Raw genomic sequence first — 16,939 nt, 5'->3', positions numbered from 1 at the left:
TCCTTGGAAAGCTCCATCACTTCCACCATTTCTCCCAGCCCTGCTGCTCTCAGGGCAGCTCCCACCCCCTAAAGCATCTCCTGGCTTCTCCCTGACCTCACAGCATCTCCAGCACCTCCCGTGCCCTCCCCTCCCCTGGTGAGTTTTGACATCCATTCCTGAGAGCCTCGCAGGCTCCCCAGCTGTCACAGCCCAGCCTGGCCCGCGTTAAGCACAGACCATTTACCTTCCACGTGTCCCGAATTAGGGGAAACGGACAGGAGGGCTGGGTCTGTTTAAAAATTAAAGCTGATTACAGGGCATTAACATTACATTTAAAGGAATAGACAGCAGCCCTCCTCTCTCAGCACAGTTGCAATATGTTCCCTTTTGTTCTGGGCTGCAAGAGGGAAGCGAGCAGGACTGCTGGCGACTCCAGGCTGGGCAGGATTTCTTCTTCAGCCACATGAATTTTGAAAGAGGAGCTGCCTGTTGGCTGGTGCAAGAATTTAAAGCAGGCCTGGCTTTAAAACTTAAAACTTTAGAACTTAAAGCAGTTCCCATCTTTGCCATGCTAACAGGAAACTGAAATTCTTCTGGCTAAACCTGAATTTCCCTTGGAAAATTCAGGTGATCTGACATTGTCTTCTGAGTTGTTGTGTTGGGAAGTTTTGTATTTGACAGATCCTGGTTGTTTTCTGTTAAATCCCACAATTTACACGGTGACTCTTTGTCCCAAAAGCAGGATTTAGTCAGTCTGGCTGGGAACAGTCTGAATGTGATGCTTGACTGGGATTCTCTGTGGGTTTAGGTTGGGTTTGAAGCCCTTTTTTTGGGGTTTGTGTGATATTTGTCCAGGCTTCACCTTCGTCTCACAGCCCCTCAGGGATTCAGGTGGCTCCAGAAGGAGCTGCTCAGTGCAGGATGGTGCTGAAAAGAGGCCTTTTGGCAGGTGAAGGGATGTGTTTGTATTCCCTGGATCCTGCTTTTCTCTGTCTTCAAGAAACCAAAGCTCCAGGGAGAGCTTCCAGCACATTCCAGGGCCTGGAGGGGCTCCAGGAGAGCTGGAGAGGGACTGGGGACAAGGCCTGGAGGGACAGGACACAGGGAATGGCTTCCCACATTCCCAGAGGGATGGATGGGATCTGGGGAAGGAATTCCTGGCTGGAATGGAATTCCCAGAGCAGCCCCTGGATCCCTGGAATGTCCAAGGCCAGGCTGGAGCAGCCTGGGATGGTGGGAGGTGTCCCCAAGGCTGGAGGACCTTGAAATGTCCCTTCCCTCCCAAAACCATTCCATGACGATCTCTTAATGCCTTTTCATTTGACTTAACCACCACCAACATTCACCTTAAATTCCAGGTTGGTTTTTTTTTTTTTCAGTTTATGGAGATGAAATCCCCAGCTTGGCTTTGGGAGCCACATCCTGAACTCTCCTGGTCCCCTCTGGGTGTCTGGAGCTGTCAGGACACGTGGCTCTGTGATCACAACAAATTTTTGGGGGTGTCTGCTGTAGATGGGAATTTTAATCCTTGGATGAGCTCCTGTCTGAAAGAGATGTGGTTGAATCCAGACAGGAAAGGAATGGCAACCTTAGAGTTGGCATCTTCTCCTAAATACATCTGGAATTATTTCCTTGTTTGCCGCTGTTTCCAGTCCAGGAAAGGGGATGGGAAGGATGGAGGGGTTTTTGAGGGGTGTCTGCAAGCAGATCCCGCCAGTGCCACCCTCTGGGATCGGTGTTTTGGCTCCAGGATGGGACAGGGAATTGTTCTCCTGCCCAGCTGGGGTCAGAAATCCAGCTCTGCCCTGCCAAGTCCCTTTTCCAGCTCTTCTCTTCCTCCTCCACACTCAGCCTAACCCAGACCAGAGGTTTGGCAGAGCTTGGCCAAAGCAGAGCTTCTTCAGTGGGTCCAGCCAGGAAGGTTCTGGAAGGGCCACAGGCAGCAGCAGCCTGGGGAGAGCAGCTTGGTGCCATTTCTGCTGGACACATCAGTGCTGGGTGTGGAGCCAAGGTGGATGAAGCCAAAATCGAAACCAGCTCTGCTCTGCTGCTCCTTTCTCCCAGGATAAATCCCCCGTGTGCTGGATTCTCCCTGTAGTAACAACTCACTCCAAACTACCTGGAGCACGTGGCAGCCCCACCTGGGCTTTTGGAGCCCATCTCTGGCAGATTTTCCAGTTTAACAGCAGAGGTCTCGGGACAGTTTGATGCTGCTGGCACCACCTCTGCTGATCCTGCTCCTCCAGGAAAGCCCAAAGAGAGATCCCAGCTCTGCCTCCTTCTCTGCTGCTTCCCAGAGCGGAGCTGAATTCGTGCCTGGCGTTCAGGGCTCTTCCTTCAGCTGATGCCAGCTGACCCTCCGCTGCCCAGGGCTGAGGATGGGCAGTGTCCCCACAGCTGGGCAGCAGCTGGACCATCTCCCAGTGCAGATTTGGGCAGATTTTGGCAGATTTTGGCTCTCAAGACCTCCTCCCATGGTGGGAAGGGACAGTTCTGCACCACGAGCAAGGCTGGGGATGTCACTGCTGTTCCTGCCTGAGCTGTGCCACTTCTGCCCGAGGAATTCACTGCCTGTGGTTCCCCCCAGCCAGGGCAGATGGTTCAGGGTTACAGGTGCCCTGCTGGGCTGGGTCAGACCAGCCTCTCTCCACTGCAGAAAATGTCAGAGCTGCGTTTGGAATGGATGGAGGCTCCTCTGACCCGAGGGCACTTTGGGAGCTGCAGGGCCCTTAATGGCTGTCAGTGGGTGTAGGGTGCAATCTGATCCAAATGGGAAGCTGGCTGAAATCCCAGCAAGCTGTCGTTGCTTGTGGGAGGCATCTTAGGAAATGAGATGGGCATTGTGAGCTCTCCCCGCCCCAGCAGGCAGCCCCAGGGAGGGAGAAATGCCCTGCCTGCAACTCGGGGCTGCTCCCTGCTCTGAGGTTTGCTGCCTTTTCATTTACCAAGCTCGTGGTCTTTTGTTTTGACACCAAAATTTCCTCCCTGTGGGCGACTTGTGGTTTCTGTTCTCCTCCATTGCCTGCTCCCCTTTGGAATGAGCCTTCCCCACTTTCCTGGATGGACTTCTCCAAACTCCAGGTGGCTGCTGGTTTTCTTTGGCCTCGAAAAGTGCTCAGCCCCTCTTTTCTGAGAGCCTCAGCTGCTTCCTTAGCAGGGTCTGACCTCCCGAGTTCCTCTCTCGATTTTTTCCAAAACACATCCAGAGGATCACTCAGTGCCTGGATTTATCCTCCCCATTGGATCTCCGGAGCTGGGTCTGATTTTAAAGCCCAAAAGCACAGCCCTGTTTGTCTTACAACACCTCTGGGGTGTAGTAAAGAGCCCTGTCCTGCAGGAAATGTTTTCCCTGTGCACCAGCCCTGCCCTGGCACAGCGAGATTTTAATGGAGATGGGAGATTTTGATGAATCCTCCCACTGAACTTGCAGATTTCTCTTTTCCCAAGTGAAGCTCTTTCCTCTTCCTTGGTGTTCAGCTGTTAGATTTGGGGCTGAGGAGGACAATTCCTGCTCTGGGGTTGACTGGGGTGTTATTTGAGGCTTCAGCAGGAGCCTGAGGAGATGCAGCATCACCTCGGTGTCCCTTGGCTGGGCGGTTTTCTCCGAAACATTGGTGGGCACCCGAGGAAGAGAAGGGAAATTTGTCACCTTAAGGACTTTGCTTGGAGCCTGGAGAGCAGCAGGCTCAGCACTGGGATATCCCTCCTGCATCCTGGAGTCCAGTGAGAGCTGAGCAGAGGTAAAACCACCTCCCCTTGCCCTGTGAGCAGCGGGAACGCTCTTCCCGGTGTCCCTTTGGGCAGGGACAGAGGAGGGCGGTGTGTCTGTCCCTGACAGGCCCCTGTCTCCCAGTGACCTTCTCAGCTCACGGAGACAGCTTGGCTTTGCTGTAAAGCAGCTCATGTGACAGCAGTAATCCTCAGTGGGTAAACAGCTGTGCAGGAAGATTCCAGGGAATCGCCCTATTTTCCCTTCTCCGCACACCCCGGCCGGCACACCGGGCCAGGAGGGTGGCAGAGGCTGCTCCATCCCCACTGGAGCCGTCCCTGAAAAGCCAGGTCAGGAGCACAAACTTCCAGGATTCCTCCTGGCAGTCCAGGCCAGGTCCCAAGAATTTTAGAAAAGCCATTTCTCCTCCAGTGGTTTCCTCTGAATCTTTTCCCAAACTGTGAGTTTGGATTTTTAAGCCTGAATTTGACTCCTGTCTCCCGCCCACCCTCTGTATCTTTTGGCATCATTTATTCCCTCATAATTTACAAATTCCTCACTCTGGGTAGCACTTTCTGATGGCTCATAGGGACCCTCTTCTGCTCCTGGGATACTCAATGGACTTTTTGCCCATGAGAAGTTCAGTTCTGCCCTGGAGAAGATTCTGGGGACTGAGGGAGCACTAGCTTTTAATTGATTTCAAATTAATCATGGGTTTATTATTCCCATCCCGAATTTACAGCAAACTTCCTTTCCCCTCTGGGTTTGCCACAGATCCCTGAACTTCCCCATCTCCGTTTTCCCTGTGATTTTAACCTTCCACACCTCCCAGGGGAAGTTCAGTGAGTGTGTTCTGGTGCTGGCGAGTCCCAAGGAGTTGATGGCAGCTAAACCAGCTGGTTTTAGCCCGAGATCCAGGTTCCTGCATCCCCCACAGGCAGCAATTCCCCTCAGTTCCCTGCAGGAATGAGGTGCCTGGGATCAGGTAAGGTGGAATCCCTGAGTTTCTCCAGCAGGAACCACCAGCAGGGCATTTGTGGCTGCCATAAATCGTCCACCAGCGGCCTGAGACAATCCCTTATTTCATGTAAGCCACAGCCCTCAGGAGGGACCATCTGTTCCTCTGGCCTAGGACAGATTTGAGCACGAGCCCTCGCAGTGAAAGGCTCTCTGCTATTCCCCTGAGCCGCCTGATCTCTTCCCACTGAAGGAAAAAACCCCCAAAAACCCCAAAGCTTTGCACTCCCGAGCATTAGGGGGGCTCTAATTGGTGTGTAAATTGGGACTGCTGCGTTTAAGTGGTGGACATGGAGCTAATGGAAGTGGAATTTTATTGCTGGCATAAATAGGGGATGTTCTGCTCCTTTGAAGTGGCAGGGATCAGCAGCTGGGAGGGGTTTCTGTTCGATCAGAGCCAGGAGTGAGTTCGGTCTCTGGTTTTTCCCTTTGCTCTGACCCATGGATGAGTTAGGATGTCCTTCTCAGAGGTTCCTGCTGTGTTTTCCTTGCCAAAAAAAAACAACAAATAGAAAGTTTGAGTTGTATTTCTTCCAGATAGGAATGACTTATTAAGAGGTTTGAAATCCAGCAGAAAATTCAGATTTGGACTCAGCTGGGTTTTAGGTTTCTCTGTGTGTGTGTTTGTGTGTGCTACTGCTGGAGATGTGTTTCCTCACCTGTGGGCCTCCCATCTGAGCCAGAGCAGTGGGAATCATCCCAGCAAATGAAAACCAGAAAGAATTCTCCAGCCACCACCACAGCCCTGTCGTTTTCCAACCTGCTCTGCCTGGGAAGGGACAGGACAGGCTCTGGCACCGCTTGATTCTCCTCACAGATTTTCCCTGTGCAGGTTCATCTGTCACAAATCTCCACTCTGCACATCCAGGCTGAGACCCACAGGGACAAAACAGTGGGAAATCTCATTTTTGGGATAACAAACTCATCCCTCTCCCTGTACCCATCGTTGCTTTCTCTTGGTGTGCAAAGGACTCTTCCAACCCCCTGGCCTGGATGATCAGGGCACAAAAATTCTGTGTCTTCAGCCAGGCCAGAGCCCAAACTTTGGGGGTTTTTTTAGCAACACAGATGTGCAGAGTTTAAAAGGGAAGAATCTGCCAGAGGCAACAGCATTCCAAGGATAAATACTCTCAGGAGAGCGGGGTAGGAACCCATCCCACCTGCCAGGCAGTGGGAGACGGTGGTGTACAAAAAAAGGAGGAATGTGGACTGTAAAAACTTGCTTTTTTACATGCAGAGTTCCACATCTGAGTCGTGTGTTGGCTGTGATTTATTGCTTACCTCGCTGAGGATGGGTCAGGTCCTACCTGGAGGGGAAACTGTGCCAAACGTGTCCCTGTGAAGGACACCAAAGCCTGGACACTGCTGCAGGAGGGGATGTGTTGGTTTGGGATGCTTTTCTAGCTGGATTTGGAAGCTTTGATGAAAAGGGGAAAAAAGGAGCCTCTGGGTGCATTTCCAGCCCCTTTTCCCCTGAGGAAAAAAGCCAAACTTACCTGCTGGGCAGGACCTAGTGCGAGGTGAGGCTCCAGCTGCAGCTCACCGTGTCAAGGTAAAGCTTAAAACGCCTTCCCAAGGAATTTTCCTCCTCCAAAGGCTCTGTTGGGGGGCTGATGCCACCTCTCCTGGGTTAAGAGCACCGAATTCCCTGGCACAGAGGCACCGATGGGGCACTGGAAGGGGAGAACCCACGGCGCTGGACCCGCTGCCCGGCCATGAATGTGCGCCCTGTTGTTGGCAGGGAAAGCTCCTGGGGAGCAAATCAGCAAAAAAAATGCTGGGAAAATGGCTTTTAGATGGAGCCAGGGCCTATCTGGTTACAGATTGCCTTTCTGCCAGCACAATGGCTGCTTTATGTCTCCGTGTGCTCCATAGGATGGGCCCGTGTCCGTGCTCGCGTGTGATCCGTCGGGACCGGCCCAGCCGAAACCAGCCAGGCCCTCGGAGCCTTAAAATCACCTGGAGCTCCTCCCAGGCCCCAAGGAGTGCCTGGATTTCATGAACTTCCCAGCTTTGTGCTCATGGGATATGTAGGAATTCCACTTTGGCGCTTTCTGCTCCTCGTTCGTCTCTCATCCCTCTGCGCCGGGGGAGTTTTACTGGAGGTGGCCTGAGCTTCTCCGTGATGGATTTCACTGCTTCGCTTCCTTGTTGGGCCTCTCTGGGCCAATTAAACCATCTTAACCATCTAAATGTTTGTAAAATACCTGGCAGAGGTATTCTTACCTCCCTACTCTACACAATGTCCTGGGTGAAATTAGAAATATTTCAGTTGCTCTGCCTAATTCTGGGGTGCGACTCCCATGTGGGCACTGAATTTTTGCACTCGCCCAGTAAACCAAAGGACACATTTCCTATGAATCCATTAATCACCCCACTAAATCCCTTTCTCCAGCTGTAGTATTTCCCCTTTTCTCAGCCTTTTGCACTTGCATTTCATTGTCAGGCATCCTAGCAGCAGACTATTCATGTTGCAAGTGGACCGTGGCAGAGGGTTCGTCAGGTGAGTGGATTTTTGTGGCAATAGTTTGGAATGTTGGGATTTAGCTGATTTTGCTCTCGGGCCTTTAGGTCCCTCTTGCTGTTTCTCATGGTTAAAGGGGCTGTTTTTTTGTGCCTGGACACCGTTTGGGGTTGCAATGACTTTGGGGTGGTATCACCCAGGTAATGAAATGTTTTCGTGATTTTAGGTGGTGCCCTGCCGTGCTTTATACTGTAGCCAATAATAAAAACTTATGGAAAATACAGGACACTAAAAGCTGTTTAAAAAAGCAGAATAAGAATCAGTCTCTTCCTCTGGGAGACCCCCTGGGGAATGCTGGGCAGTCAGCAAAGTATTTATGGCAAAATCTACCTGGGAATCCCTTTTAGGTGATCGTTCAGAATCTCCTCGGTGGGTTTAACACCCAATTCCTGAGAAGAGGAACAGACTCATTTACCCTCAGGGGTTTCCTCTCTCCTCTTCCTGAGAAGCTTGGCACAGATAACCCCTGTCAGCCCCATGGTTTGTGTCAACACCCTGCAGATCGTGGGGAAAGCAAAGCCCGGCCGGAGCAGAACCTTTCTCTATTTTTATCTGCCTTTCGTGTAGAGATGATTGACCACGAGAGACTTCTAATCTTCTCAAGGTGTGTCCACGCCAAAGCCAGCTCATCAGCCAGGCTTAGACAGGTTATTCTCTAAGCTTCCAGCCCTGGAGCCCAGGAAAAACCTTCCTTCCCACAGGTGGAGACATTCCCGGTGTTTGTCACCTCTCCTAAGTGACAAATGGACTCCAGTTGACGGTGCCACGCCCTGGAGACCCAGCTCTAGAGGGGCAGGTCTTGGTGAGGACTGAGTTTAATCAGGGACAGCTTAATTCTGCCTCAGGTGATGCCCAGGGCCTGTTTTCCATCTCTAAATTCGCCCCATGAAGGGGAGAGGGGGGACAGATGGCCTCAGGAAAGACAAAGCAAAAGGTGTGGAGCTTAATCCATCCCCAGGAGATCAAACTGCTGTTCTGCTTTTCCCAAGCACCCTTTTCTTGGGAGTTTTTCCATCAAGAAAAACCCGGAAAACCTGGGATTTTGGATTGTTTCCAGTGTTAAAAGTCATTGCAAGTTGTTTTTTTTTCCTTCTGGCACTGTCCTCTCTGCAAGGAGGTGCTGGTGTCACCAGGGAAGGACTGGTTTGTCACCACTGCTGCAGGCTGTGGGTCTTTGCTGTGCTGGGGAAGAGTCTGAGCCTCAGGTTGGGATCTGCCTTTTTCCATGGAAGTGCTGAGGCTCCAGAGGAGATAATTCCTGTAAATCAGGAGTTCCAGCCCTGTGGGTTTTGTCTCAAAGTGCTGTGACCTTAAAAGAAGTCCAAAAACTCCCTAAACATCCAAAAGAAACTCCCAAAAACTCAAAAAGATCTGGAAGAAATAAGGGAAGTTGAATCAAAGATGTTTCAGGTCGTGGCCCTTCCCTCCTCACAGGGAGGAAGAAAACAGGAATGTCCCAAAGATGCTGGTGCTCCCAGCTAGGAAAGGAAGGTTGGTCCCTGACCAAGATTTGGAGATAAACCTCAAGTTTGGATGTTCGGATTTTATTTAAAACAACACCTTGTTGCAAAATAGCAGAGTTCTGCTGAAGAACGAGCTGTGTAAATGTGGTGTTGCTCCCTGACCGGTCCCATTCCAGTCCCGGTGTCCAGCGGGACGCCTCGGATCAACCAGCAGCTTTATGGGGTCACTGAGGCAGCAACTCCTGAATGAGCAGAGAAGGAAAACCCCTTGCAAGAGATCCAGAGGAAGCAAAGAATCCCACCCTGGATCAGTCAGGTTGGAGATCTCCGAGGTCCACGAGTCCCAACCTGTGCCTGATCCCGATTTTGCTGCCCTGAGTGCCACGTCCAGGCATTCCTTGAAAAGCTCGGGAAGGAAGGAGTGACTGACGGTGTTAAGCAGGCAGGTGACCCCCAGGGACAGTCTGAGAGATGAGATGTGACCGTGGAGGTGTGGTGGATGCGGGGAAGGAGGCGGTGACTCCAGGGGCAGCTGGGAATCGTGGATTCCCAGAGATCCCTGGGAATGTTGGATCTCATCTCCTGCATTTCTCTTCCGTTCTAAGAGTCAGGACTATGATGTCACTTCATTGACTCAACTTTGATATCAAAGCGTCAGGTGCCTCATTAAATTGTTCTTTATTGGGGTTTTGACCAGAGTAGCTCCCAAAAAAGCAGATGAAGGAGGATCTTGAATGAGGACTGCAGCCTTTTGAAATCTGGTGGGAAAACCTTCATGTTTTGGTCTGACTGACACAGAGGTTCCATAAGGAAGAGCTGTGACTTGTGAGCCTGGAAAGTTCTCAGAGCTTAAATCACTGCGTGGGGGTTTTGTGATTTGTCAATATCACAGAATCCAGCCTGGGCTGGAAGGGACCAGAGATCATCCTCTGCCTGCCACACCTTTCACTGTCGCTGGTTGCTCCAAGCCCCATCCAACCTGGCCTTGGACACCTCCAGGGATGGGGCACCGAGCCATTTCTGATGGGAAAAATCCTTCCAGTTATCATCCTAAAAGATGTCAGAGTTAATCATTGGTGCTCTTGCAGCTGAGGTGGTAAAAGATGGAAGGCTGAGCTTTCATCTTTAACCATGTTACCATGTTGAGAGATGTCTTCTGCTCCTCTGCCATCACTGAGCGTGGTGGGATTCCTAAAACGCTTTATTTCTGAGGCTGGTTTTGCATCAGCACCTCATGCCCTAAGGGACACGTTCAGTTTGGGTTCAGTTCAGGATTTGTCAAGGTAACCCTGACTCTGAGAGCTCTCATTTCAGCTGCTGTGGCTGGAACCCATTAGAAACCTGGTTTATCTCCCTGAAAATACACCCTCGTGCCCACTGGTTGTCCCCTTCCTCCACCTCTTGAAGGGCCTTCAAGTCACTTCCCCAGAAGGGAGGTGGTCAAGAGGGTATTTATTTTTAAAATCTTTACAAACCAAGTTCCCAGTCAAAGGAAACATCCAATAAACATCAGCTGTGGGACGTTTCGATGTTTGTGCTGAGCAGTGTTGGCAGTTCCACTCCAGGTGGTGTTCACAATCGCAGTTGGTGAGGACAGAAATGGGTTTTGCCCCAAGATTCTGTAGGACCAACTCCTTTCCTGAGCCAGCCTCGCTTTTACCTCCTCTAAAACACCTCCAGTGATGGAAACTTCACTCCAGAGCTTCACCAACTTTATGTTTAGCTGTCATCTGGGATTTTTCCCACCTCCTAAGTGCAGGTTTCCATGCTGTACCTCAAGCTCATGTCTTACTGGGGAAAAGATCATCAGAAAAGATGATTATTCCCTGCTTACCTGCATCAGCCTTGATGTATTTACACCTGGGAATTCAGACCAAAGCAATCCTGGTGCCCTTTCCTTGTGCTGCCCACTGAGGACAAACGTTTCATTTTTTGGAGGTCCTCTGGCTTGACTTTTTTTATTTTAATTTTTTTGTTTTGTTTTGTTTTAAAATCCACTCATTCTGATCCGTTGACGAGAATTCTTCCATTCCATCTCCGAAAGTCGCCCTCGGCTCTGAAAGGAGCGTGGTGATGAGATGATATCTGCTGCCCTGTGTGCTAGGGCCTCATAGTGCATTCCTGAGCACAGGAATTCCAGCTGGATTCCTCAGCCCCTGCCTCCAGAGGAGGGGAAGGAGAAGGTGCAGGAACATCTATCACCAAAAGCTTCGGCAGAACGATGCTGAGCACAGTTTCCTCTGATTTCCCCCCAGTGGTGATGGAAACAAAGTCCTCTGAATGAGTTGGATGGCCAAGAAGGTCCAGTGGAAAATTCCACTCTTTTTATCCTTTTCCATTTGGTGCTGAACCAGGGGGCTGATGGACTTGGTGAGGTCGCCGACTCCTGACCCTGCAATGCTCACAGCTGGCAGCGCTTACACTTCTGGTGTCCAGGAGAACAGAGCAAGAAGAGTCAACCTTGGCTTCCCCAACAGCAGCACCAGCTTTTGGAGGGGACCTGCAGCTCTCAGTCGAGGTTCTGGGGTTTCATCAGATGATGTTGCCTTGCTACCAACCCAACAATGCCCTCAGAGGAGCTCCAAGGTGATCCCTCAAGTCATTGTGCACTTTCCCATAAAAAGTTTTTTCCCCAAAACCTTTTTTCCCCAAAAAAGTTTCTTTTTTGTCCCATAAAAGGATTCCCAAGAGCAATAATTCTGTGCTGCTTCACGACCCCAGACTCGTGTCCCTACTCCTCCATGGCCAGCAGTGTTTCTTGTGACATCACAACCCGTAAAGCCGTGAATTCCTCTCCTCCACTCTTGGCTTCTTCCCTCAAGCACTTTTTAATCTGTTTTTTGATTCTGCTGCACTTCTCACTCCTTGATTTCTCACTCCTTGATTTCTCGATCTCTTCTGAGCTGAGCTCTTTCAGAATACTCTCTAATGGGGAGTTCTGTTTATCTCAGTTCTTTGGGTCAGAAGAAAACTCCAGAGCTCCTTAGGATCTTGTTTCTCGTGTTTATTAGGATGTTATCACAGAACTTGGCAGGTCTCTCCAGACTTTTTGTACAAGTTTAATTTATCCTGCCCCTTTGGCTCTGATGGCACAAAATGGCCCTGAACCACGTGGGTGTTTTATCTTTATACTTATTTTTATCCAATTAACAATAGACATGTTAATTATTTTTCTTAATGACCGAATGACCTGTGCGCTGCACTGCGGCATTTTCTATTTAATCACTTACTACTACAAAAAAACAACTCTAGAAGAAGAAAATTAAGAAGGAAGAAAGAAAAGAGACAACATCTTAAATCCTCCTATCTTGTTTTCTATTTTTTAAACTAGTTTAAACTCTAACTTTTTCACCCAGTGACTTAAGAAAACTCTAATTTACACACTCACACTTTTAGTTTTTCTATCTCACTTTAACAGTTATTTTCATGTATCACCATGAAAACACTCCCATAAATTTCATGTTGTATGAAATTCAGTGTTCTGGATCTCAGACATCAGAGACAAGGGCTCACACTCTGTGTCTCAGCCTCCAGCACACGGGGGTGTTGAGAAGGTTCACACCATCTCCCCTTCTTGCTGGTGTCAGCCTGGCTCGGTGGCGCGGGGCTGGGCATCGCCCGGCACTCCTGGACATCAGGAATGGGAATGGTTCTCCACTTGCCTTCCCCTCCCCTTCCAGGAGCTGCTTCCCTGGGAGTTCCCCTTGGCAGGAGATCAGCTCTCTGATCATTCCTAGATGTTGTTGATGCTACCAAAGAAGAGGATTTTCCACTTTTTGAAGGAAAAAGCGTTTTCTGGTCTTGTGGTTGAGCGTGGTGGCAGTGGTTTCTGTTTGTTCAAAAGTGGGGCTGGCTCCTGCCTCCTCACCCTCCAGGGCTTTGAGTTCCTGTGTGAGCTCCAAGTGGAAGAGGTTTCATGCAAGGTCCGGCCGTTCAGCGCTCCCCTGACGTAGAGGGTTGAGCCAGGACGTTCACTGGAGGAGCCAGGAGGACATTTCTCACTCCACGAGCGACTGGCAGTGAAATTACGCACAATTCCATCCCTTCCCGCCATTCCACGCGGGAATTCCACCTGAAATTTTCAGGATGCTGCACTGAATATTGTCCAACCAGGTTGTTGAGATAACTCCTGTCTTGGTGTCAGCCAAGACCTTTCTCCTCCCCTGCATTTCAAGGCTGGCAGAACCTCCAAATTCCCACTGCTGTAAGGAGAACATGCCAGAAATTCACAGGACTCGTGGCAGGATTCATTCCATCTGCTCAATGCTCCCAGTGCAGACAGAGCTCTGTCCCAGGTTGCCTTGGACTGGTTTCCTCACCGATGGGACTTGGTGGTGGCAGGACCTGCAGTGCCATTCCAGCCCCTGCCTGGCATGAGATGTCCAGCTTTATTCGGGCTCTTGGCATTTGGATGTGGAACCACGTGGGCAGATGTGCAGAAAGCCAGCTGTGTCCAGGGCTGACCCCACAGCGTGGGCAGCAGGTCAGGGGAGGGGACTGTCCACCTCTGCTCTGTCCACCCAAGGGACCTGTGGAGCTCTGGGGACCCCAGCAGCAGAAGGTGGAGCTGCTGGGGGTGTCCAGGCTGGAGAAGAGAAGGCTTCAGAGCCCCTTGCAGGACCTGGAGGGGCTCCAGGAGAGCTGGAGAGGGACTGGGACAAGGCCTGGAGGGACAGGACACAGGGAATGGCTTCCACTGCCAGAGGGCAGGGATGGATGGGATCTGGGGAAGGAATTCCTGGCTGGAATGGAATTCCCAGAGCAGCTGTGGCTGCCCCTGGATCCCTGGAATGTCCAAGGCCAGGTTGGACGGAGCTTGGAGCATCCTGGGATAGGGAAAGGTCTCCCTGCTCGTAGCAGGTGGTTGGACCTGGGTGATGTTCCCTTCCAACCCAAACCGTTCCATGATTCCATAACCTGAGCCTCTCCAGGCTGAACGGGAGGTAAGGATGGACTCAACCTGAGGTACCAGGAAGAAGACAGGATGTCTCATGTCCCTGAGCTGGACAATATTCCATATCCTGCAGGACTGGGAATGAAGCTGAAGCTAAAGCCTTGTCTGTGATACTCTCTTTGATCTCAAGGGTGAGGAGATGTTAAAGCAATGCAGAAACCCGCACCGATGACCCCAACAATCCCGGATGTCCAGGGCATTTCTGATCCTTGTCCCCAATTCCCTGGGCACTGAATCATCCCACCCACCCCACCTTCTCCCCTAAAGCCCTTTGGGGTGGTTAAATGGAGTCACCTGCAGTGTAGGATCAAAACAGCTGCTCTTACACTCAGTGCCAGGTGAGATTTCTTTATCAGACACTGCGTGACTTTTCGCCTCTCAATCCTGTGTCTCTGCCCTCAGGTAGATCTGACTTAACCCTGTTCTCCCATGAGCTGAAACCTCTTCTCTGCTGAAGCAGCAGGAGTTTCATTCTCCTTTGACCCATCGCAGTTCCCTGGCAGAAATGCAGCTGTGAACATTTTCTGACCCAGCTTTAGAGTCCAACTGCAGCCACCTCGGAGTCGATCAACTCCCATCCTTTGATTCAATCCCTAAAACTTTCTATGGCTCTTCTCCTCCCTTGGCCACCCTCATGTTCTACCCTTTCCCTCCACGGTGTCACCAGCCATGCCAGACCCTCCTTCCTCCCAAAACCAGCTGATCCTCCACCAAAAAAACTCTTTTTCTGGGATGTGGCAGGAGCTGGTGCTGTCCCAGCTGCCTCCCTCGTTCCCAGCTGCCTGGAGCCGACTCCTCACCCCTGCCGAGAACAGGAGGGACTTTTTTGGGTGGCAAAGGCACAGCTCGGCTGCATCTTCCTAGGAGCCCGTGGTTTGTGCTGCTCTGTGTGTGATCCGTGTTGTCCCTCCCAGGCAGGAGCTGGTCTGAGCAGCCACAGATTCCAGTGGGATCCCATTTCCCTGCCTGCCCCGCTCCTCACGGCGCTCCCCGGCCCCGCTCCACTTTCTTTGCAGAAATGTATTTTCCAAAGACTTGAGAAGTCGGTTTGGGTTTAAGGGGTTTTTTTTGTTTGTTTTTTGGGTTTTTTTTGTCTAATGGATTTCCTGTTTTTAATACAATTGAAAGGGTCTGAAATCCATGCTTTAGATTAACATATGCCAGCTAGATTAGGGCTAATCAGGGTGCAGGTCTGAGCAGATGCAGCGCGGGGCCAATCCCAGACCTGATTACAGCATCTCAGTGGTTTAATCGTCTCTCTCCCAAGGGCGATCAGCTCTGCTCTAATGCACAGCAGACTTTCCAGCCCTCTCCTCCTTTGGTTTGTTACCACCCCTGGCAGGAAGGGCCGCCACGTCATCTGCTGAGGCGATTTACGTTAATCCCACGCAGAACGGGATGTGTGCAGCGCCGTCTCTCACGGAGACCTCCCCGCGCTCCGAGAGGTGGCCGGGCTGGGCCGAGCCGTGTCTGAATTAACTCACCCTTCCCAAACGTCCCCGTTGGGTGCTCAGGGCTCGCCAGCACCCGGTTTGGGCACGTTTGGACACACGGAGGGATCGTGGCTTGAGCGTCGCGCGGTTCGTGGCCCTCGGGGGTGGTGGTGGTGGTGGCTCTGCTCCTTGGGTTGTCCATGTGCCGTTTGATCTCCTCTGGGTTAACAACCCGAGTAACCCAAAGGGCTTAGTTGGATTGTTGGTCTGGAGCGGGGATTTGAGGTGCATCCCAGGCCAGAGCTCCAGCTCTTGCTTAAACTGGGATGTGCTGTGTTCTCCCGAGGGGTCTGCTCGGAGATTTGCTTCAGCAGGGCTGAGCCTGAGCTCTCTTTTCTCATTTCTTCTGTTGCCTGAAATTCCCACTGGCCAGAGAGCGCCCCGGGAGCCGGGAACCTCCTCCTGCCTCCGCGCCATTCGCGGCAGCCGGCGCTGAACAACCAACCAGGGAACCACTTCCTTGGCTGGCCTTGGGGAACGTGGCCACGACCCCTCGGGCTGGGGGAGCAGGAAACTCCCCAGCCCACGGCAGCGCTTTGGGACCCCGAGGGGAGGGATGTTGGAGGAGCGCTGGGGTCACCCACCTGGTCAGCACGATTAACTCCTAAGCTTTCCTGTCTGCGCAGGGAGTTATCCGAGGACACGGAGCCGCCTCTGTTACCAAACGATGCCCTCAGCTCTGCTCCCTGCTCCTCAACCCAAAGGGATTGCGCTGCTTTTTTGGGAAAGCCTCGCTCAGGAACCTGCTGTCGTGGCAGGGCTGGCCATCCATGCTGCTGGAAGGATTTGTTCACCTCAAAAACCTGTTTTTTTCCCCTCAGCAGAGGCGTGGATACTTTCTGAAATGTCTAAATTATCTCTCTTGTCTAAATCCCCCTTGGCCAAGCCAAAGGTGGAGGTGGGCACAGGGATAATGCCGGAGTAGAACGATGGAGTTCCTCCTCCCAGCCTGCAGGATTTGCCATTCCCCTGCCCTGCCCAGCTCTGTCGAGTGCTCCTTGCTGGTTTTTTCCCACCTCTTTCACATCCCAGGAACCCTCAGGGGCCTCGTTGTTTGGTTGTCACCTTGGTTGGTGTTTCCTGGCTCAGCAGGACTCGGCACTGCGGCATTCTCCTCCCAGCCCGAAGCTTTGCCAGCTCCATCCTCACCTGATCCGTTCCTGAGGCTGGGCCAGCCTTGGGAAAAGCTGTTCCCACTTTGCTGGACCCATCCATGATTGGGGAAGGGCTGAGGAGGGGGATTGCTTTCCTTCCCCTGTTTTCTATTTCTCATATAAAGCGTGTGAGCACCTGAGGGCAGTGCCAGGAGCAAGTTTGGCTTGGCCAGGGCGTGCTGGTCCCACCCTGCCCTTTCCCTGTGAGGGGAGAAGGATCTGGCAGGGATGGAGAGGGAGCAGGAGGAGGGGAATTGGTTGGAGAGGGGTTGTAATGGGATTCATGGATGCAGAGCAATGGGATTCTGCTCATGTGCCACCAGTGGGGAGGTGTCTGAGTGACCTGCAGAGTTCCAGGGGATGGGAGAAGATGAATTTATCCCTTCCTCAGCCCCACGGTTCCCAATTCTGGGCATATCCTGAGGAAAAGGCGTGTGGGGAGTGGGTTCCTCATCAGTGGGTGATCTCTGGTGGGCTGTGGGGTGGGTGGGAGCAAAAAGGAAAACTCGGCCTGATGGGTTTGGCTGAGCTGTGCCATCCCAAAACATGGCTGGGCTGGGTTCCTCCTCCAAAAACGATCCATGGATGGATGGATGGATGATGGAGGATGGATGATGGATGATGGATGGATGGATGATGGATG

General features: G+C 51.7%; 1 protein-coding gene across 2 annotated transcripts in view; it reads left to right on the top strand.

Moving 5' to 3' along the window:
• The window catches only part of NRF1 (nuclear respiratory factor 1), a 38,005-nt gene extending 29,921 nt beyond the window's left edge, over positions 1-8,084 (top strand). The window contains exons 10-11 of one of the 2 annotated variants that reach the window (XM_033514612.1): positions 7,155-7,211; positions 7,399-8,082. In XM_033514612.1, the coding sequence (XP_033370503.1) occupies positions 7,155-7,211; positions 7,399-7,427 (86 nt within the window). In that variant the 3' untranslated portion in view covers positions 7,428-8,082. Of the gene's footprint in view, positions 1-7,154 lie in introns of both variants that reach the window. The other variant, XM_015629250.3, reaches the window with a different exon arrangement.
• The last annotated feature ends 8,855 nt before the right edge of the window (positions 8,085-16,939 follow it).

Source organism: Parus major, chromosome 1A (assembly GCF_001522545.3).
Source record: "Parus major isolate Abel chromosome 1A, Parus_major1.1, whole genome shotgun sequence".
Taxonomy (NCBI): Eukaryota; Metazoa; Chordata; class Aves; order Passeriformes; family Paridae; genus Parus; species Parus major.
This window is presented reverse-complemented; position numbering and strand designations above follow the sequence as displayed.